The sequence below is a fragment of the Daphnia carinata genome, chromosome 4 (assembly GCF_022539665.2).
Source record: "Daphnia carinata strain CSIRO-1 chromosome 4, CSIRO_AGI_Dcar_HiC_V3, whole genome shotgun sequence".
Taxonomy (NCBI): domain Eukaryota; kingdom Metazoa; phylum Arthropoda; class Branchiopoda; order Diplostraca; family Daphniidae; genus Daphnia; species Daphnia carinata.
In genome coordinates, this window is record NC_081334.1 from 6,314,132 (window position 1) to 6,336,446 (window position 22,315).

A 22,315-nucleotide genomic window follows, 5' to 3' on the forward strand; every position below is an offset into this window, starting at 1 on the left:
CAACTTCCAGAAGACAGAAGGATTCCCTCTCCCAAAGACAAAAAAACCCAAGCAGGAAAACCCTAAACTTACAACTTTCACTACATTGTAACACTTCATCGTTTGTTTGCCGATGTGAATACATGTATAAGAGATTCTTTTTATTAGCATGAAAACGATAGAAATTTTTTTTAAAAACCTAAGAAGCGCTCAACCGTCTTGGGAAAACCCCAAAACTGTCGTAATTCCAAATGGGCGTGATCGGAATATTAAGTGCTACAAAGAGCTGAAATGCAGTATATAGGCTACGTCGATGTCGTCCCAGCTTCATATGTGCTATTGTTGATACAAGAACAAGTGCTAGAGACTACAATGGGCGAATTTGGCAAGCGGTTGCTGATTTTAGCAATTTGCATAGCACAAAACGCTTCGCTATCTCCAACGAAGGTAATCCTTACCCAGAGAACTCGAGACGATCGGCAAAACATACAGGTAAAACGATTCCATTAAAAAAATAAGCCAATTTTCTATTAATAAAAATGATATATCAGCTTATAGAATTCTTGACTTCTGTGCCTAATCTCCAAGATTTTACCGTGTGTTACTGGTTGAAATCCGTCAACACCACAACTCGCCAATCGACTTTCTCATACGCCGGTAATTTCCTCTCATATTACGAATACTAAAAAGATATAAGTTAAAGTTAACTCCAATAAAAAAATAGCACCCAACCATCCACTTGCAATCGCAACATGGATCGAGCCCACCATTTTCGGACTTCAGATACGTATGGCCATCAACAGTATGGAAGTATATTCAGTGCCATATAACGTAGCTTACCACCACTGGTACCATTTGTGCCATTCCTGGGAAGGGGCATCTGGACGTTGGCTTCTCTATGTTGACGGCGAATTAATTGGACAGGGGTTCGACAGTACTGTGCGTCCTCAATGGATTCCAGGAAATGGAACTGTTGTTTTTGGACAGCAACAGAATAATTTTGACCTCAGTCCAGATCGGCCCGGTGGATTCCAGTCGTCCGCGGGAGTCGAGGGAGAAATGACCCTCATGTTCTTTGACAGCCGACCATTACGCCATGACATCCAAAGTCTTGGAGCTAGTGGGAATGTTAAAGGTGAGATCTTAGGTACGAAGTTGACAAGCGACATCGACCGCAACGTATGGGAGGTAAAACCAGGGAGCGTCGATTGTTTTAACCAGCCCCAAGGCGACATCGTTGCATGGGGCGTCACACAAATCGAACTGATGGGTGGTGCCCTCATGGTTGAGGCGAAACCATCATGTGGTGACTTCTAAGTTCCCAATTGCTGCTATTTCAACATGCCCGAAAGCTAAGCGTGAATTCTGATTAATAAATATATAAAGTTTTAGACGTTATACGAACCGTTGTATTACGCCAACATTTTACATTACAAAGGTTTTAAAAAGCATATCGTGTACGAATGTCTTCCAGTTTCTTAGACACTTCATTTGGAGCACGGTCGAGATCGTCGGCTACCGCCTTTTGTTTACTTGAATCGATCGAGTTAAACTGTTCGCAAAGATCGCCGTCGATTACATTCTGTAACAGAATTTCAAAAATTAATCTTTGCTGTGTAAACATAGAAAAACAAAACATTACCTTGACTGGAAAATAGAAGGATCTAAACGCTAAGTGATCGCGCCCACACAGTGGTGGGTTTTCAGTCCTTAAGTGCATTTCTAGGGCTTGGAAGAAATCATGATCCTCTCTTGATGTGAAAGGAACCAGAACGCCTATTGAACCAGACAGCGTCGTGTAGACAAGTGATTCTGACCCGCCAGGAATGAGTGTCGCTCTCTGCAGAGACAGGGCTGTCTCGCCTATGTGGATGTTACATAATACTTCGGCCTTGTTGGACGCCCCGTTAAGTACACCACGATCCCAAAAAGATTTGTTTCCTGTAGGATCCTCATCCACGTCGTCTGAAGTCCGTGGTGGCAATCGCAACTAAAAAGAAAAACGAGAAGGAAATCAAATTCCTGTCTCTTCATCGACCCTTAACTTGGCAACTAAAGAATGCTCAGCAATAGATTATAATCATTGTAGATCAGTAGTCTAACATGTTAAACCATCATGGAAACAGAAATGTTTTCAAGCAAGAAGCGTTAATTACCACTGAGATGTTGCCGAATTTGTCCGCCACAGCAACAGTGTCATAATCCAACAGACACATGGTCGTGACATAACGCGGATGCGTGTCATCGGCAAATATAATCAGCTGATTTTCCATGCGTTTATAGCGGACGAAGTGGATACTCTCCTGAACATCAGCTACATACACCCTCTGGCCGAGAGCTTGAATGTTAACGACGCAGCTAGGCAGATGTTTATTTTCGCATTTCCGCAGCAATTTCTTCTTGCCCATGTCGTAAAGCCTCAGTAGCCGACCAACACCGATTAAAACTCGGCCCTGATAGGCGCATATGGCGTAGGGAGTATCTTCAACTGGCGTTTTGTGAATTAATTCAAGTGCCGACCAATCGTTAATCAACCTGCAAGAACAAAGCTTAGATAATGAAAGACTCGCACTAATACAAAAAAAAAACTAATTATACTAAAATTCAGTACTGCAGAATTTTCATCCGAATAATCAGAAATTGCTATTTTCATCATTAATTCTAAACCCACAAAGACAAGAAGAGGAAACTCACTTGTATGTGTAGATGAATCCTCCGTCACATTGTTTGGGATTTAACTTAAGATCTTTGGCAACACCAACTAGTACGAAGTAATCTTCCGGGTCCTGGTTCATAAAACGCGCAAGCCCAATACTCAATGCAGCTTCATTCTGTGGCAGGCGAATGACGTGCAGAGAGTTGCCGCTGGTAGGGTCCATTATACGGATGATAGACGCCCACATGCCTGCACCGGCTTTCGGAGCACCGAAATCGCTTTCAGGCAAGTCTTCATTCAGGAAAGCATCGGCCATCTGATGCGCTAACTCTTGCTCCTCTTCCGTGGCAGCATCCCTCATCTCTTGTGCAATTTGTTGCTTCCTTTCGAGTTTTGTTTCTTCTGTGTATGCATTGTGGTCCGTTTCGATTATGATCATACGGCCAGAATCGTGGACAACAAACTTCCTAGGGGTATACTCCAACGGATAAGAAACTTGGTTGAAAACCGCGCCCAGTTTCTCCAGCGCCAAAATGCGGAGAGTATTAGATGCAATGGCAACGACACCCTCCGGACACTGTTCAGATGCGAATCCTGAAGCAAATTCCAGCGAGTCGTACGACAAGGGCGCAAGATGGAATCGGTTCTGGAAGTAATAACTCAGCCATGTACGTGACGATATAGCAAGAACGGCCTCGTGGTTCTGCGTCATGACACGGAAAAGCTTAACTGGTCTTGAACCAAGGTACCGTGTTCTGGTGTCAGCTAAATCCCCCGTCACTGGATCCAACACAGTCCTCAACAGAACACCATTCTGCAGACCGATATTAAGGAAAAGCTGTCCAGAAGTTCCCGTGCTCTCGGCATCCTTGTCATGACCACCCATCTCCACAATACACAGAGATTCGGGGGTAGCTGGCAATGCTTGCATGCTCAGTGGTGTAAGACAATCCTATAAAAATATTTGACAGGTTAGGGAAGGCCACCAGTATAAAATACACCATATAAACTAGAAATTTCAGTAATGAACGAGATGGGATATTTTCAAAAGAATCATTTGAAACTTCAAATCTCTAGCCTAGGTTGTCATCATATAAAATATACGAATAGCAAAGGGAAGGGAAACTTACATTAGGATCCAACGAGATCACACGGACAGTGTTGTCTGCCAAACCGACAGCTAAGAAACGTGACCGCTGCTCGCCTGATGGAACATTGGCCAAAGCCATGCACACAACTTCCGCCGTCATTTCCTTGCGCTCTGTATACTCATTAAGTTGACCAGTCTATATAATAATAAAAAAGTTGAAATGTAAAAAATGGGAAGTATGGAGCACATACTAAATCCTTACTGGATCCATCTCGAAGTAGACCAATTCCCCTCCAGCCAAGGAAATAACGACTTGCCGTTGATTGACAGCACACCGAGAAATCGCCCGTTTGCCAGGTGATTTCCATTCATTAATTCTCCGGTCTGCTCGAATGTGTCGAATTCCTTCGGGATAGACCTATTAGAATATTGTAGATAGGACACAGAAAAAAATATAAAAGATTTAGATGTTACCTGAAGCAACGCATTATCCCCCAAAGAAGAACAGCCAAGGGTTGGAGTAGTTCCCAAAAACCCGGAATCCGTCACTTCCTCGACCGTTTCACCGATAGACAACACCAGCGTGGCATTCACGAATGAGACAACAATGTAAGCATCGAACTCGTCTGTAGAGATAAAAAGGCGAGAAATTAGTGAAAAATCCAACGGTCATCACAGTAAGTAAATTTAAAGCAAGATCAAAGGGGGAAGTGTACAGCTGAGCAAACTGAGGCATTACTCCACTAGGTTCCAGGGAAGATCAAGGATAACCTGAAAACAGTAAAAAGACTGGCGTTTGAACTATGGTCCAACCACCAGTCACTCACGAGTGCGCATCACAACGTGACACGCCCGATGAGCACAACACAAAATAAGAATTACCGTCGGCGCGCTTTCTGACAGTCCATACTGCGTTAGGGTTGCCGGGAAGTTCAGAAACGGCCATCTCAGATACTTCCAACCCATGACGCAACACACGTAGAGAAGAGCGGGCACTCCTACCGCACAGCGCATACAGCTGAGGCGTATCTTCGTTTGCTAAAGGGAGGAAAAAAAAAATGAAAAGCTATAAAATGCGAGGCAAAACATAGAACTTCGCACACCCACCAAGATCAGCTATATGGCAGGTCAAAACGGGCGACAAAGATTCCATTTCATCTACCAGGACCAGATTTTTCAACGGCCTTGGAGCGAAAAAGAATGTATCCCCCTCTTCTAATGGTATATTAGAGCTGAACTCAGGTTCATCGTCGTCGTCCCCCAAATGCGCAATCTGATAAAGGTAACTAACAAACAAATCTAGTAAGTTTATGTAGAATGTAAGCATTGCTAACTACTTAAAGAGTTAACATCAGAGTCAACAGATTATAATCAAAGTTTTACCTCAGGTGAAACACGGATGACAAAATACATCATTTTACAATCAACTAACAAAATTATAGAAAACTTACTGGTTGCCAAACTCGGAGGCCACGAAAAGAAATCCCGTTTTCAACACGCACATGCTAGAAGAAACGGGAACGGTGTCGAAGTATTTGATTTTCAACTCCCTCACAACCTCCTCATCCATATCCATGGTAATCTTGAAAATATCGCCCTGTTCCGTTTGGACAAGGAAAAAGAACATGGCTTTGGTGCGATGTGACGCTGAACAGACAAATATCATGCCCCGTTCAGGATCATCCAGGTCATTCTAAAAAGAACATACATCAATACAGGCCGAATAACAGCCAATAAATATTGTTGGAGGTTTATTCCAGGACGGCATGGAATATGCACATCGCAGTCCAACGATGCAAACTTCTCCGATCATTTAGGCACTAGTCGACCAGCACGTGTATAAGACAACGGCTGGAGATACCGCGCGCCATTTATGTACACGAAACAAATAAGCGTACCCTTCTCCTTGGGATTGGACAACGAATGTCGTGCTGCTCCCCCAAATTCTTGTAGGTAATGTAGTTCTCAGAACAAACTAGGACACCCGAAGGGCCATCATTACCACCCGGAACGGTGATCAAAAAATTTGCGTGTTCTTCTAATGGTTCACTGTTTAGAAAACAAAATACCCATCAGAATTGTCTCCCATAGTTGAATATGGTTTTCTTGGGAAAATAACGAACCTGTATTTTCTCACGACGTGATTCAATCCAAGGTCGAGTTCGTAGAACGTTAGGGTTTGCTGTGTCTTCTGAGCTGCTTCGCCGGTATGATCACCATCAGCTTCCTCATAATCCATTTCGAGACAGGCAAAAACGGGATTTTCGAAACCGACATCGACACCCACGATGTTGTAGACAAGCGTGTTTGACTTGTGGGCCTCGAGGGGTGAAGAAATGGTCAAATGTGCTTGAGCGTCACGATTCAGAATGTAAACTAGCTTCTGCTTTTCAATGGCACCTGAAAGATAAGAAAAATTAGGGCGGGGAATTGAACGGAAAACACTGACATCGATTTTGAGATCTCAGTTTTACGTTTGATTTACTGCATTTGTTTCTCAGATGGGGAAAGAAGACATAAATAACGTAACTCATCATTTGACCCAATCAAAATCCAATGAAAAAACAGAAACTTACTGATCATAACAGCACGGCCTTTGGGATCGATAGCCAAATACTGTCCGGGCACAATACGACGACAACCACTCTTCCCGTACGTCTCCTGATGCACCTTCTCGAACACGTTTTTAGCGGCATTGTATTCCAAGATGACAACTCGACCAGAGTCTGATCCAACCACAACATAATCTAGAAACATGACGGAACATTAATAAGATTCCAAGAAGTTAAATAAACAAGACAACCTACCCTTGTTTCCTCCAGTCAGCCTGAAACTAATGATGGATCTGATGATGCCAAATACTTCACAACTGAGGAGTGTATGCACTTTACCAGTGTTGGGGTCTGGCTTGACAATCTCAAGCACCTTACCCCTTGCAATGACAATCTCTTGCTGCTTGGTTCCACTGAAGTTCCCCTGCACAGCCTGAATGATGCCAGTGGCACGCTGAAGAGTAAGATTGTAGAGATACATTTTCTTTCAAGTTGATTTGTTCAATCCAGAACTTGAATTGCTATCCGTGCATCACCTAGGAAAATGTTATCAGATAAAATTCTTACATTTGTCAAACATGTTATTGACAATGTTACACACCATTTGAAATATAATTTCTCCCCTATGTATAACCACCCATCTTAATTGACAGAAAGGCAGTAAAGTTAAGGGATTGACAATCAGCTAAGAATGCATAACTTTGCACTTACACGGCAAAGCATTTTGTAGTTAAGGCATGGTTTCTAGCATGAGAGAGGTACTAAAAAAAAACTCTACGACGCTAAACCATATCTAACAATGCATGTCTATCAACTTAACAACACAGAAATAATGTATCGTGAATTAATTTACCTTTGGATGTTAGAGATTTTCCATGATGAAATGCACAGCAAATGAAAATGATAAGCTGTGGATTTCAGAAGCCGGCGTCCCGCTCGATGTTTAGGGTTCGAGTTCTCGGGCATTGTGTGATAGGCAATATTTTTGAGGATCTGACAATGACTCGCTTTCCAGATTTCCCTAAACACACTTACATGCCGTTTTGTTTTTCAATGCTTGCCCACTTTACCTCATGTGGTATTGGCGCCACATCCACCAGACGGCCAGACCAAGTTGAAATGGCGTCAATTTTTAAAGTAATCCAAATGAATTTCAAAGGAAAAACACACCAAAACTCATTGAGAACAAACCAATTGGCTTATTCTGACACGTGTAATCAAGTTAACGTCTTTATAGCAATGCAAGATTGACATAAATAGATCTATCGAATCGTGTGTGAAACCAACTCTTTCTGTTTCAAAGTAGTGAATGGAACTTGTTAGAAACGTTAACATTTTGAAGAATTTGTCTTCCTTGGCATTATATGGAAGGCATTTGTTGCAGTACTCCAAAAGCAGAGGTGAAATTCATCGGATTCTACGACCTGGTTTTTAAAGTAGGTGGATTTTGAAATTTTTAATCGAAAACAACAGGAGATTAAACCTGTGTAGTGTCATAAATGTGTTGAGATAACGTGATTGGGCGCGGTATTGAGTCCCCACAATAATGTATGCTGCAACTGCTGTGCCATATCTGATGAAATTCAAATTTCCATGCCAACTTAGAAAAAAGAGAAATACGAAGAAAATGTAGAAAAAAAAGATCCTTTAAAGGACGTTAACACTCACGGTGATGGATGCCAGAACCGAACTACTTGATACGTTGATTTTCTCAGTTGGTGCAGAAATCCCAGAATCAGCTATATTATGCGGGTAATCAATGCCCCGAATATCTACCCATGGTTTCATTATTGTGTTTATCCGTTAGAATAATCAAACTGTTGATGAGAAATTGGCAGCAAAATTGCAGAACATGTGGGAAACGCCTGTGTTGGCCATGTTGTTGCACTTTTGCCAAAATGTCTCGATCAAGAGATTGAATCGCCTGGCATAAATATTTAGTATCTTTTGCAAATCCACTTGTCCCAATGGCCGAGACATTGCATTAAAACCAAGAGAAAGTAAATAAAACGTCGTGATCGTTTAGGACAAACGTAAACATTACATGTAAATGCATAAACTGACTTTCGAAATCAGGCGACTTGTTTCTTTTTCTAATTCAAAACGAACGAGAGAAAAAAAAACAAGTGTTCATCTCGAAGGATGGATTAATTATTGTCGTAATCAAACTTTGATTGTCAAGACTCGGTCGATAAGAAAGAAGGGATTTGTATATTGAAACGAGGATTCCAGCATGGAGAAATGGCGTCCATTTCACAAGTGCTGTTCGAAAGGATCACACATATATCAGGCCCTTGTGTCAGATTCATTTTAATAACAAGATATCGATCAATATGTAGAAGACAGTTTTAAGAGGAGCTATATCATTTTTCTCTTTTCACCACGGACACAAAGCTACGTATAGAAAATCAAAACGATGCAACATCTTAAAAATGTAAGGGTCCAACGAATTCGGGGAAACCGTTCGTGGAGGTTCGTTTCCCCGCTGTGACGTATTCGCTGCTGGCTCTTGAGTCGACATCAGTCCCGAAAACAAAGAGAATCAATCCGTGGGGGGAAAGAAAAAACAAAGCCAACAGATGGATATCTTCTCAAGTCGTTTGTGCGTTTAACATTCTACGGCTGTCACAAATGTCAGCGTTTCCACCCAACCAAATTCATAGAGAAAATGATGGGGGGTCGGTATAATAACGAGGTAAACTGGCCAGCGTCGGCAACACGCGACTAGCCCACACCCCAGCAGCAAACACGAAGATTGATTTCAACCCAAAAAAATTTTTATTTTTCTTAGTTCTCGATATTTTTATTTTTCAAAACGCACAGCCACGTCGTCGGTGTATCGCTACACAAGGCAGCGGCTTTGTCAGCCTATGACCAAAATATAAATATGGGTTTGAATGGAATGCTTCATTCAAACGGCAAGATCGATGCGGCAATCGTCACTGTCTGTGCATTACATTTATTTGAATACAATCAACTTTTCCTGTGGCTAAAGGAGGTAAACAAAAAGAAAAACGAACTGCATAGAGAGAGAGGGATAGAGAGAAAGAGAGAGTCTTTTTGGAACATGTACCGGTTGGGATAGCTTGATAAGAGCGCAGGGTCCTCCTATGCCAAGAGTCAGTCGACTGCCAGTGGTCAAAGAGCCAGGTTCGCTCCGGTCCTACCCTCATTCAAAATTGTTTCCGGTTTTTTTTTTTTTTCCTTTTTTTTTTCCTTTTTTTTCTTTTCGTTCGACATTTTGTTAATGGGCGTGTTTTGGAACTATTAACTAATGGCCCTGTGAACACGGCTGGTTTTTCTCCTCCCATTCATCTGTGGTGCGTGTGTGTCAGTGTGTCATCACGACAGAGTGCAACGTCTTGTATGTCAACGGCTCTTCATTACAGCTAATGCCGGCTTGCCTCTGACGATTTTCTTTGTTTTGAACAACGTCCGCAAGTTGTTGAAAGCTTACCAGTGTTGCGTGTAATGTGAGTCAGTAATTTACAAGACGACGTGGCACCTTTTCTTCAAATCCATTCGAGAATGAACGGTACGTTCCGTGTCGCAATTAATTTCTAACGTTGAAAGAAAAACAAAACGAAATTTTTGATTTTGTTGAAAAATGGGAGAGAGCCCAAAAAATCGGGGGAACGACAGAATTTGTCGCCCATGTCAAAGAAAAAATGTTTTGTGTTCGTGTTTCCTGTCCCGGAAGCATTTCCGCCGCGTCGTTTAATTATTCATTCCGTCACCACACGGGTCATTACCTTGTATCAACTCAAGTCCCACTCCCTTCTTGGCATTAGTTACGCCTGCCCATTTTCATTTCTTAATATATTTCTTTCCCCCCTTTTTTTTGGGGGTATTTCTTTTTTTTTGAAGTTGAAGAAAAAATTGACATTTTGTACGTGCACGTACATATTGTTTCAATTTTTGTTTGCCTACCCGATATATTGCATTTATTATTACTTTTTCTGCCGCATTCAAATTCGACGACAATTTTGGATATCAAAACACAAAAGAAAATTGTTTTTTTTTTTGTTTTTTGAGTTGGGAAACAAATTGCCTCTCCCCGTCCGCGCTCTCCTTGACAGGCTTGAATGAATCGTTTACCAACCGGCGGCATTTATCGTTTTGTAAAAATAAGAAAACAAAATAAAAAAAAAAGAGAGACACTCGTCCCTTTTTCTTTTTTTTTTTTTTTTTTTTTTTTTTTTGCTTAACAACCATAATATATACCGTCTCCATCGCGTTTCTTTATAAAAGACGAAATATTTTTATACATAGACGACATCGGCATATTATTGTTCTATATTCATACCAGCGTGTTTTTGTGTGTGCGTGTGTGTCATCGTTGGCTGTTGCCAGAGAGCATGAACAAGTTTATATTTACACGAGCTATAAATGACCGAGATAGATCCTTGTGCGACCAATTCGTTCTGCCCTTGGCCGTTGCACCCAACGCTCATCTTTTTTTTTTGATGTCCTTATGTAAGGATCTAAAGTTATGCTTGGTAAAACGCGCGCTCGTAAAAGAAAAAAATTTGCCGTAAGAGCGGCTGATTCGCTTCCGCTTGGCATCTGCAATGGTTAACCCTATACAACACGGTTTAATGTCTACGTAGACACATCGTAGACTTCCAGCCGCATCTTTTTTTTATTTGAGTATCACTCTCGGTGTAACTGCGGCAAAAACACACAGACACAAAAAGGAAAGTGTAAAGATTAAACCCCATAACAGACAAGGCGCCGGCGGTGCGACATGGCGACAACACCGGACGTCAACAAACGTCCTGATAAGCTTAATATCCTCGTTCACATTGATTCTTTCTCATATCAGCCCACCTTTTTTTTTTTCTTTGGTTAAAATCCCGATTTATGTGACGCGATAAACAAAAAATGGTGCAATTCAAAAGCATTAAGTGCGAAAGCCGATATTATTGCTGAACTGATTAACGATGATGTGTGGGGAATGGGGGAGGTGGTCGTAGAGGGTTGGTGGGAAATACCAAAGAAGGGGGGGTGGGGATGAACAGACACAGTTGGGTCAACAAACGCCGACAAAAATCACGACACCCTAACGGACTGAGCGATTTCTGTGGCGCGTGTGTTTATCCAACAAATTTTCCACACTTTCTGGTGTCACCCTAGTTATGTACACAACAGCTGAGGAATGCTTTGCTCCATTTATCTTAATTGTTTTTAGTCATTGAACACTTTGATATTTACAGGTCAGCGAGGCTTCGTGTTTCTCGTGGTGATGGTGGTGGCGCTAATGGTGTCGGCCGAACGGAGACATCGTAATCGCGTCGATAATAATCCATCATCATCCATCCTGATGAACAATCTTTTGCTCGAGTTGGACGAATCTCTTCCCGAATGTTCGGCCGCTTTCCGGCGGGTCCAAAACGGTGAACGCTCAGCTCACGCTTCTTACCCGCCGGACATGAAAGGTCTTTGGGTCTCGCAAGAGTAAGTTTGAAATTTCTTTCATTCCCTTTTCTTATTGAGTTCATCGTCGCTCGACATGGATAGGGTCGACGGAAGACGTTTGTTCGTCTATTGTTATTTGAGCTGTTGGCCATTTCGCCATTTCCCATGTGCATAGTAATTAAAAGCAACACGTTGTCGCATGTCTCCCAATTCTTTTCGGGTGGGGTTGAAACAAGAAACGAATCGAACTGACATCCAGTAGGTTTGTAATACGATTCGATGGTGGACAATACGCCCTTCTGGCCATCCGCCATTGAGGTTGTTCTGAAACACATTTCGGATTCGATTTCCGCTAAAGGCCGACCCCTAGCAAGTAGATCCGGTGTGTAGGAAAATGGATGTCGCGAAAAAAGAAGGGTGTGTGTGAGATAGGTTGACACTGTTGGGTTCGACACGGTTTCTCGTTAGAAGCCGTTGTCTCTTTTTCCTTCTCGCTGTTTTGTCATGTGACAGCTGGGGATGTCATCCTAAAAGGAAAACCAGAGAAGCAAAAAAGAGGGAGACACACAACGCTTTTTCTTTTTTGGACTAACAAAATCCAAGCGCACAAACGTATATGGTCCTCTTGTGTGATTGCGTCGTTAAGCGGGACGAGTGCGGGGGTGTATGTGGGGGAATAGGTTATTGAGAGGGAAGCTTTTATAGACCAGTCGAAAATAGGGAAGGCGACAAGAGCTGTCAATTGCCGTTGACTGGAGTGAGACGATAAGAGGGCGGACCGGTGATGAAGTCTTATTGTATTATTGTGTTTTGTGCGTTTCCGGCAGGGACGGAGGGATGTGGGACAGAGAACGTTAAATAGAATTGTGATTTGATTTCGATGTTGGTCTTACTAATCATTAAACGTATAGAATAAGTTGAGATGGAATTCTGTGTGGGGAAATTTCATTTGTATTGCTGCTGTCAAAATAGAAAAGATGGAACTATATTACGGTGGAAGATATTTTCTGGGGGTCAAAATATTCTTATCTTTTAGTTCTATTTCTTGTTGTCCCCTGCAGTCGGACATAGGAGGGGGTTGGTTTGGGGGTTAAAAAATTTTAATACCTTAGGTGGTCTCCAGAAGCTCTTCTTTTCTATGAGGGTTGTCTTTAGTTTTTATTTCAAAGAGGGTAAAAAATAAAAACCTTTTCTTTTTTTACATTTCCAGTAGAGTTAGTAAGAAAAAGGGAAACTGTAAGACGTGTCACTCGAGTCCTCCTCCATATTTTTCTTCATGTCACGAAACCACTTTATGGCTTTAGCAGAAATCTCCGTTTTTTTTCTTTTTCCTTTTTCCTCATTTCAATGGCTGCCTCAGTTGAAGAATTTTTTGGGAGACTTGGATGCGTTTTACAGACACTGGAATGTATTGGAAGCGTTTGACTGGAACCCCTCTTTTTCCCTTCCATGTCTGATTGGAATAGCGTGGGCTCTTAAATGGGTCCACCGTCTTATGAACCATCTTTTATTCACCATTCTCTTTTTTCCTTTTTCATGGTCTGCGGTCACACAAGAGGAGCGTTTCAAGACAATCTGAATAACCCAGTCATAAATTAGCGATGAAAGGTTGTGTCTTTTTTTGAACAGCGCCAAAGTTTTGATGTTCATTTCTGCGCGCTGGCCGTCTCGTTGAAATTGATAAATTTTCCGATATCATTTTGATTTAGATTTATTTTTTTTTATTCAACAATGGAATTACTCCGACGCACGTGAAGTCTCATTTTTCATACCGTTTTCGGTTGTTGTCACACACGCCACTATCAGTTTCGATGCGGACATTGGAGAAAAGAGAAGAACCCCTTTTTGACAAGAACAAAAACCCATTGAAAGAAAATTTCGGCTTTGATGGAACCTGCGTGTATTTTTATGTCAGTGCGGTTGTGCAGCGAACGAGAGAAACCTTTTAAGGAGGGGGTTGCTGTTTACGCCGCACTGTTTGTATGCGTGTTATATACACCGGTGGCTGCTGGTGTCTTTCTTGAGGGGCTCTACGCAGCACAAAAAAGAGAGAGGCTACGTCCCCGCTGTGCCGTGTATATCACGTGCGAGCCTCGCACAAAAATATTTCCGACTGTGCTTGTCTATGTAAACAATTCCTCGCTGAGCTGGAACTTCCTCCCCCCCTTTTTTTGTGTTCTGGCCGTATTGCGGCACAACAAACCGTGGGGATGTGTGATGCGAGACAGATAGATTTGACACGAACAGATCAAAACAACATCACGGCTAATGGCCTGGATAAAGAGCCTCTCTTCGGCCAGCGCATCTCTGTCTAGTCTCAGTAAACAGTCATCCTCCAGCAAACTAGCGCTAGAGTTATTTATCGTGGGTCCAAAAACTTGGGTTGTTATATATGCCCCAAGTTTTGACGGGCTTGGAAAAATAGATGTTGCTTCAATTTCTTTAAAAGTAGGTATAGAAACAGTGGAACAGCGCCATACCTGACCGCGTGCGCTTTAAACGAAATAAAAGCAGAAGCTCGTTTTTTTTTTCTCTTTCGTGTGGGGAGATGTACAAACAAAAACACTGGAAAGACGCTGTTTAATCTATTACTTCGATCTAAATGACTTGGATTTTGGATAACAATAACAACATTCGGTTAAAATATTTTTGAAATGCGATCGATATGTGTTTTACGTTAACTTTCGTGTTCTATCGATCAATGACCTTTTTATTTCTTTGGGACTGATTGTGTGCTATGCAGATGTGAAACGCGACCCGGCCCGGAATTTGTCCTGCGCCAGTACCAGTTCGAGCGTGACGGCAGTTTCAAATTGCTCCAACATTTCTACGGCGACGAGTAAGATGAACAACTTGGATCCTTTTACATCGTGTTATGCAATCACGTAACATTATTTTCCTTTTAAATAAAATGTCAGATGGTGCACGACGCCGGTGTACACGCTGACGGCCAGAGGCCAGCTGCAGATGCGCGAGCCATCGTGGGTCGTTCCAGGCGCCGCCGAGTCCGAGTACACCCTACACCGGGTCTATTTGGTGGCCTACAGCGAGGATGTCGTCGACGAAGTCATGCAAAGAGTCAATCGGTAAACGGACCATTCATATTTGTTTTTTGTTTTGTTTTTTTTTGTTCTGTGTTTTGTTTACATTCCGTGTTCCATGTCGTGTTCCAAAATAGGAGAAATTTTCCCCTCCTTTAGTACGAGAAAAAATACGCTTATCTCCGTTTGACAATCACTTTGTGCCTGTTGTCATCGCTTTGTGTTGATTCGGTTATTCTTCCTTTCGAGGGGAGAAAATAACACAAGGATGGCGCATCAGCGTGACTCGCAATAGTTTCCACGAAAATCTTAACAACAAAGACTTTTTCTTTGGTGGCAAACGATAATGTGTGATAAACAAGTGTACCGAGAAAAACGAGGGCAGAAAAAAAAAAAAAAGTCTTGTATTATTTATCCGCTAAGTAAATCTCTTAACTTGCAGCTGCCTCCGCTCACACGCCAACAGCTTATAACACATCGCGTGTGTGCATTGGGTTTCAAGTTAAAAAAGAAATTGGTTTATGTCTATATACCTGATTTTTTTTTTTTTTTTTAAACTAGACCCCAGATATTTTGACTTGTTTCACTTAGCTCTCCCTTTCTTTTTTTACCTTTATTTATGGACGGTACACGTAAAGTACTTTTTTCAGTGGGAGGCAGTTGTTAAACTAAAAGTTTTTGGACAAGGACTCAATTTTACGTGTAAGTGAATCCGGTGTAGTAAAGATAAAGCATCAATGTATGGTCCGTTGATAAGGGACGTTATCCTAAATGGCCATATATTTAAGAGTCAAACATCTCCATAAGCGATGAAGTAATTAGGCGTGGATAAAGAGCTAGAAGGATGACTTGGTTTGTGCCTAAGAGCATTTGATATTCGTTAGATCTTCTAGCCATAAATTAAGATGCGCTTTTATTTAACCTTTATTGCTTTCTAATGACAGGTCGTGTCCAGGGTATATAACTCGCCCTTGGAGAGTTCGTAAAGAGTACCTGATCTACAATTACGCTGTTTCCGGCGAAGGTAAATCTGGCCAAGTGAAACAAAGCAGCGCCAAATCAAGCCCGTCTGATCGCCACTGGATGACGGCCAGCAACGGCAAGCGTCACGGCAATGGAAGCGGTCGTGGCAACAAGGTTGGCGGCTCCACTGGTGCGGATCAGCGTTCCAAACGCGTCTCCCACAACGGTTCGCATCATCATCACGCGTCTTCATCAGACTTTGCAACGTCTGATACGGCCGCCCATCAGATGGCAGCTTTGGACGAGATCGATTGCCTGTCGGCTTTCCACGCCGTCTACCACGAGTTGCAATTGATCAGGACTGTCCGTCGACCCAGGGATCTTTTGGCTCACATGGATCTTCCGTTGGCCGATAAGAAAAAGAATTTCCATCATCCGTCAGCCGACCAGCAAATGCAGACGCTTCTTTTCTTAGGTAACATTCATCCACAGTTGGAACAACGGGCCTCTTACCGGCCCACCTCCTATCAACCGGCGCTTGTTCGTCACGATCATCAGGAGGTCAGTTGTATTTCTCGTTATTCTTTTATTCTAAGGGGGGGGAAAGGTACCGCGAGATTCGAACGATAATAAAGCAATTACACGTTCGATCCCGTCGCTGACAGCGCTGGAATCCAACCATTTAGTCGTTTGTATTTCTGTTTAGAAATTATTGAACAGCATCCATATGGTAGAGATTATGATCCATGTATGTTTTTTTTTTATTATTATTATTTTCTCTGGCGGTTGCATCGTCGTTATAAAAAATCCGAAAACTTTGGGTCCTAGAGGGGGGTCTTGTGGTTCCAGGAGAGGGGGGGGGGGGTATGACGTATAGGGTTGAATTTATACGTGGCACCGACGCTAGACAGAAAAGAAGAAGAGGAGCTTTTTTTTTTTCGCAGCGTGAATTCAGTCCATGTAAAGAATTCCGCTACGGCTTCTCTCCGCAAGGGAGGCTGAAAAAAACAAGGAACAAGAATTTTCAAACAAAAGGGGAATCGGACAAGAAAAAACAAATACCGACCAAATACCCAGCAGGATGTATTTTCTCTTGTTTTTTTTTTCATCTTCCTCTTGTTTGAATTCTTTTATTTGCCTCCATTTTCTTCTTGTCGCTTCTATTTTTTTTTTGTTTCCCCTGTTGAGACAACGAATGAGCAGGGAGGCTATTGAGAAAAAAAAAGAGGGGGGCTTTCGTGTATTAAAAGGTCTGCATGACCTCCCGCTGTCAGCAAACGGGGCAGGCGAAGAAACTATTGAAGGGAATGCGACCCGCGTGCGCTGCTCCACCTATTGTTTTTTTTTTTTATTCTCTATATTTTTGCCTCTTTTTTTTTTTAGTCATAGAACAGCGGGTTGCATTGTGTGTGTCTGTTCACTTTAAATTATCGATTTCAATGTTTGAATTTTTAATATTGGACTTTGTCCCAAAACATCAGGGTGGAGGGGAATAAATATTCAAAGAAAAAAAGAATGGAGATGAAATCGACACCACTTCCCACGGCCATTCGTTTATTGTTTTCTTATAAATTTTTTTTTGTCTGTTTTGCTTTGTTTCTTGTCGTGTTTTTTGGTTGTTGCGTGGAATTATATTTCGCGTGTTCAATGTCCATTAGTCAACGGCCAAGAAACGGCAATCAGATGGGAATAACCGATTCTCTGGCATCTTCCACCTGTCCCACCTAACCTTGTTTTTGTTTTTATCGCTCCTGTCCAAATTTGGATGTCCTTTGTTTTTGTTATTTTCCTTCTTTAAAATTTTTGGAAGATTTATGTAAATACGAAAAAAAAAAAATACGCTGCACATAAAATTCCGTTCTTTTGCAGCGTGAAATTCATTTGCAATTCAATAGTCGGGAAATGAAAAGTTTTCTTTCTTTTTTCAATTTCTTTCGTAGGCAAACGATTGCCACGTGTGTCGGTTGGTGGCCAAATCCAACGACAAGTCCCCGCCCCACCTTCACGCCCGTCCTCGCCTGCCCGTCTACCCAATGGGCGACTGGATCAGCTCTTCTTGCGAGACGCGGCCTATCGGAACTTTCCTTATGAGACGGATGAAATTTACCGATCACCAAAATGGTAATTGTCAGACATAATTTACTGCTATCGATTGAACTCAATTTCACTTCGGAAATATCGCTACAGGATTGAACGCGGGAAAATATTCGGCTGCCGCGTCATCGCCGACATTCCAGGCACTCTTCCACTATTTCGCCGATCCAGTTTGCTCCAATGCGACGCTGACGGTTTTGGCCGCAGGTCATTATTTGCCCGGCACTGATTCCGATCGCGTTCAAGGCGCCACGGAGTTTGACTTTTTCGTTCAATCGGTCGTCATTACTGTGCACGACGAACCCACTGCCCGCAACCTGAACGGACTTAAGGTGCATTGCATAACCTGAAACGCTTATAATGATTTAAAATTTTAGATAGAAGAGAATGTCTAAACCAATTTCTTTTTTTTTCTTAATTAAAAATCAGGGCAATCAATGTGCCATGGATGGCAGTTGGAGAGTGGACCGACCGCAAGACGTCACGCACACCGGCGGCTGTATTGGCCTGGGAATCCGAGTACCCACGGTAGCCAATGGTAATATAATGAGCACATCTTACCGTCTTCCAAGGCGTCTACGCCTTTTTATTTTTTTAGGGATGGCCCGTTCAGTCGATAAATAATCAGGGCGGGGTTGTTATAATATCTGACGATAAATGGGGCATCGAGATGAATGCACCACTTAAGACGCCATCCTTAAAAAAATAAAATAACTAAAATCTTTGTAGTCTTTCTCTCTTGACTAAACGTCGGAATTTCTCGAGTGGAAATGCGAGATCCCTCTTTCGTTTGGAAAAAAAAAAGATAAAGGAAAGAATAACAAAGAGCAAAGGAAACTGATAAAACGTAAGGAAAACAAAACAGAAAAGTTAATTTATTTTTCGTTTTCCCCTTGAAACAAAACAGACTTGTTGAAGATGGATGTGAATGGAATCGGGCATCCGCTTTTGTACTTTGGAATTGCCGAAAATCCGAGCGAGCCACGAACGCCGTCGAAATCATCGGCATCGGGGCTCGACCTCGTCCGCCCGACGTCTTATCTGCCGCCTCTGCAGCAGTGCCAGAGCACGTGGGAGGATTTGAGTAGTGTCAACGACGCTTCCAACGAGTTGGGCCCCATAATCCCGCACGCCAGAGTGTCGGGAGACTCGAGCGGATCGTCATCTGTCACGCTCAGTTACGTCTTTTGGGGGGCTTTAACACTCACCAACGCCATCTACCTTCTTTAATTTTAAATACTTTTTTTCCTACAGATATCTTTTGTTGTTACGACAAACAATCCTTCCTTTCGTTTTACAAGCAGTAATTAATCAATATTTGGAAAAAAAAATCATTTTTATTTTCTTTCTTACGATCAATGTTGTGTCGTCCGTTATTGTGTTTTGATTGCCGTTTTATTTTGTATCTATGTATAACATTGTCGTACGTCTAAAAAGTGTGGGATCTTAACGGGCGTAGATCATTTAACCTCTACGTGTACATAGAAACATTACATGTGCATTTAATTGTCGTATTAGAAAGCGATCAAACGTAAGGTAAACTTTTCCAACAGCTTCACGAAACACATGCTTCTCCGTATTTTATTCTCTACCTTTTCTATTCGATGTAATTCTTGTCCGCGTAATTCTGTGCAACGATTTTGCCCAACACCACCGTCTTTGACGTTGTCATCTTGTATTCACACGATAATCATTTTGTGTACACCCCTCAATTGAGCCCAGTCTTTCTTTTTGATTGTTTTTATCCAACAAAACACGGGAAAAAGAGAAATCAAAATTTTTTAGTCGAGCTGGTAAGATTAGATGCTTTCCCCACTACATTTATTTGTTGCCATCCGTCTGTGTACGCAATTTTTTAAAGCTTCTCTTTCACCATCCGGATTTTGTTGTTGTTCGTCACCACGTTCTTTTGCAGCTCCACACACGTGTAACAGACTCGTGCATCCACCTTCATTCATGTAACCAGACTTTAAGGGGAAAAAAATGAATTTTCATTTGTATCGCGAAAAAAAAAAATAGACAAACATTAAAGGTAATGCTTCAAATGTTTATTTTCTACGATAAATTAAGAGTAGTAAACCAGAAAATTTAATAGGTGGCACTAGATTATGAATTATATGAATTATTACTCATTTTCTGCTGCGTATATGTACGCAACAAAATTAAATTGGTATAATGTAAACAAACAGAACGCTGAAAAAGTGCTCAAGCATGTGCTGCCACCTAGCGGCCACCACGACAACTGAATTTTTCTATGTCTAAAACTAAGTTTCACTTTCGAATCGCAAGATTATGAATTAGATAACCTATAAAACGAAGAACAATATCAAATTTTATGTTATCTTAACAATAAGAATTTTGGCGTGTTTTATTCTGCAATTTAACCTGTTTGCAAACAGCATTTTTAAAAGTGCCCAAGCAAGTGCTGTCACCTAACGGTCACCATAATTACTGGCTTATTATAATAAAGTTGTTTCGTTTTTAAATAACAAGGTTATCGATTAGATAACCTATAAAACAAAATTGCAGAATATTTACAATTGTTCTGTTAGCTAAAGAATATGAATTGTGTTATGTTTGATCCTGCAGTTTTAATCTTTTTGCAAACAGCATTTTTGTGGGAACATTCTTCGCGCAAGTAGGGAATCCCGAATTTTAAAAACTAGATTATTAACCTAGTAGGTAAAGACCACGTCTATGTTATTAGTTCACATACGAGAACTTCCTCATCTAAGAAAAAGAATTGCTAAAAATATTTGTTGCTCTCTTGCCCATCAGATGGCGTGGAAACTGTTTAGGCGCATTTTTGTAAAACTATTTCGTAAAACAAAATAATTGTTTCAGATTCCTTTTTAAGTTATTTAAATACTATAAAGTTCATTTCATACAATTTATGCGCATACCGCAAGGTAGAATCAGAAATTTAAAAAACATACAACTAGATAGCCATCTTCAGTCTGTTCAATGGCGTTTTTTCCATTTGTTGTTGTGGGTTTCCCCTTATTGTTCCAGGTCGTTATTGGCTTGCTCCAAGGGAAATTCAGTAATTTCACTTCTATCACAGAAAGATAGGTTCAAACTCTAGAATTCTCTTTGAACTTGACTGAAACATAAAATCATCACACAGATCAGTCACCCAGAGTCAGATCATTAACTCTCCTTGCAAGTTCTTTTTTGAATTGTTTCCCATCAAGTGGTATTGTTTTACGGCTTGCAGTTCATTGTTTTACAGTCGTTATGTAACAGGATCGACAAAAGACAAAAACATGCCTCACGAGAAGTAAATTCTTTTTCAGTAGAAAGCTATTTCCACTCCATATCCAACTTTGTTTCCTTTTTTGTTCAAACATCGCCATATCAAATTAAACATGTTTTTCCGACGTTTTCCATATTGACCATCCTGGTTGTAAATGATGTGTGAAAATAAGTGAAAACTCCCCGCCGTGAAAGATTGCTGATGTCTTTCCCAAGCATGTCGAGTAGATTGCATACACTGGAGTGGCCATCGATTTGACCACCATCACGTAATTTGACGAATTCAATGCCAGCTGTTTTTCTGATTCAGCTCAATTCGGCCAGTACTAATATTACAAACACTCTGGCACACCAGCGACGTCTATGTGATGGATCGGAATAAATATTTATCATTTTCTTTAAAATACAAAAACCCAACTTACAGGCAAACAAACAAAATTGAGTGGTGTTTGGTACCGACAGATTTCTAAAAAAGGGTAAAACCGTCTGCTAAAATAAGCATGCGTGGCCCACTGTCATGGCCAATGATTTCTTTTTGACATGCATATACCATTTGTGGAAGAGTGTGAGTTTGACCAGTCTGATTACACTTCTGCAATGAAATAAAAAAATGGTTTCAAAATAAAATATACATATCCATCATACGTAACCTGTGCAGCAGTTACATTTTCGCTATTGAAAGTCCGACGTCAGGAGCTCGCAACACTCCATGATGCACACGGCGTTGTCGAGGCCATTTGCAGCTGACGAATCTTTTCGTCTTTTTTTTTTTCGTCTCGTTTCTATTCACAAAGCAGTACAAATTTAATGTTGAACATGAAAACAAAAATAAAAAAGCAAAAGATATGTCATGATTTTGCCTAGTATATGTGCCATTTTTGGTTGTTTGGCCTTGAAGGATGAAATCATAAAAAGCAAACGTTGTTGGAAGCTGTGCACAAATCAGCTGGCAATAAAAAAAAATGGACGACGTCAGATGTCATTTTAACGGTTAAAAAAACGAAACAAGTTTTTTTAATTGTTGTAAATGACGTAGGTAGTTTCAGTTGTTTTATTAACCAAAATCTGTTTAAACATTTAAAACTTTAACTTAATTAAAAAAATTCTTGACCTTATTGTTTTACTTAATTAATTGTTTTCATTGTCAGCAGAATGACTTAAGTCGATTAGGCAGCGATGCATTACCGGAAATTCAAAAGAAGGGGTAATCAAAAGTTTCTTCAGGCGCTTAGTTGTTCATAATGATCAGTCCTTAGCTGCGAGCAGC

At 41.2% G+C, this 22,315-nt stretch overlaps 3 protein-coding genes and 1 long non-coding RNA gene across 6 annotated transcripts; 2 read left to right on the top strand and 2 right to left on the bottom strand.

Moving 5' to 3' along the window:
* Window positions 1-316: 316 nt before the first annotated feature.
* Window positions 317-1,316, top strand: LOC130687611 (neuronal pentraxin-1-like). The gene is made up of 3 exons (XM_057510784.2): window positions 317-471; window positions 531-636; window positions 704-1,316. Exons 1-3 carry the CDS (start codon window positions 352-354, stop codon window positions 1,294-1,296), a joined length of 819 nt encoding a protein of 272 aa, XP_057366767.1. The 5' UTR covers window positions 317-351; the 3' UTR covers window positions 1,297-1,316.
* A 49-nt stretch (window positions 1,317-1,365) lies between these two features.
* On the bottom strand, window positions 1,366-7,289 carry LOC130687610 (splicing factor 3B subunit 3-like). Its single transcript, XM_057510783.2, has 15 exons — window positions 7,131-7,289; window positions 6,533-6,813; window positions 6,302-6,472; window positions 5,849-6,125; window positions 5,624-5,774; window positions 5,177-5,418; window positions 4,833-5,011; window positions 4,608-4,763; window positions 4,200-4,351; window positions 3,988-4,143; window positions 3,766-3,921; window positions 2,674-3,587; window positions 2,136-2,514; window positions 1,622-1,969; window positions 1,366-1,561 (listed from the first exon to the last, which is right to left on the bottom strand). Exons 2-15 carry the CDS (start codon window positions 6,756-6,758, stop codon window positions 1,421-1,423), a joined length of 3,648 nt encoding a protein of 1,215 aa, XP_057366766.1. The 5' UTR covers window positions 6,759-6,813; window positions 7,131-7,289; the 3' UTR covers window positions 1,366-1,420.
* Window positions 7,290-7,540: 251 nt separating this feature from the next.
* On the top strand, window positions 7,541-19,815 carry LOC130687682 (protein APCDD1-like). 2 transcript variants are annotated; one of them, XM_057510853.2, is made up of 9 exons: window positions 7,541-7,713; window positions 11,494-11,734; window positions 14,439-14,534; window positions 14,614-14,781; window positions 15,681-16,260; window positions 17,640-17,820; window positions 17,887-18,125; window positions 18,223-18,331; window positions 18,701-19,815. In XM_057510853.2, the coding sequence occupies exons 2-9, from the start codon at window positions 11,523-11,525 to the stop codon at window positions 19,021-19,023; spliced, it is 1,908 nt and encodes a 635-aa protein (XP_057366836.1). In that variant the 5' UTR covers window positions 7,541-7,713; window positions 11,494-11,522; the 3' UTR covers window positions 19,024-19,815. The 2 variants fall into 2 exon arrangements, with proteins under 2 accessions (XP_057366836.1, XP_057366835.1); XM_057510852.2 differs by lacking the exon at window positions 7,541-7,713 and adding an exon at window positions 9,419-9,812.
* Window positions 19,816-21,116: 1,301 nt separating this feature from the next.
* LOC130687781 (uncharacterized) lies at window positions 21,117-21,958 on the bottom strand. Of its 2 annotated transcripts, none has more exons than XR_009000258.2 (3): window positions 21,714-21,958; window positions 21,471-21,640; window positions 21,117-21,409 (listed from the first exon to the last, which is right to left on the bottom strand). It is a non-coding gene; the product is annotated as an uncharacterized LOC130687781 (long non-coding RNA). The 2 variants fall into 2 exon arrangements; XR_009000259.2 differs by having other exon boundaries at window positions 21,699-21,958.
* Between the last annotated feature and the right edge of the window lie 357 nt (window positions 21,959-22,315).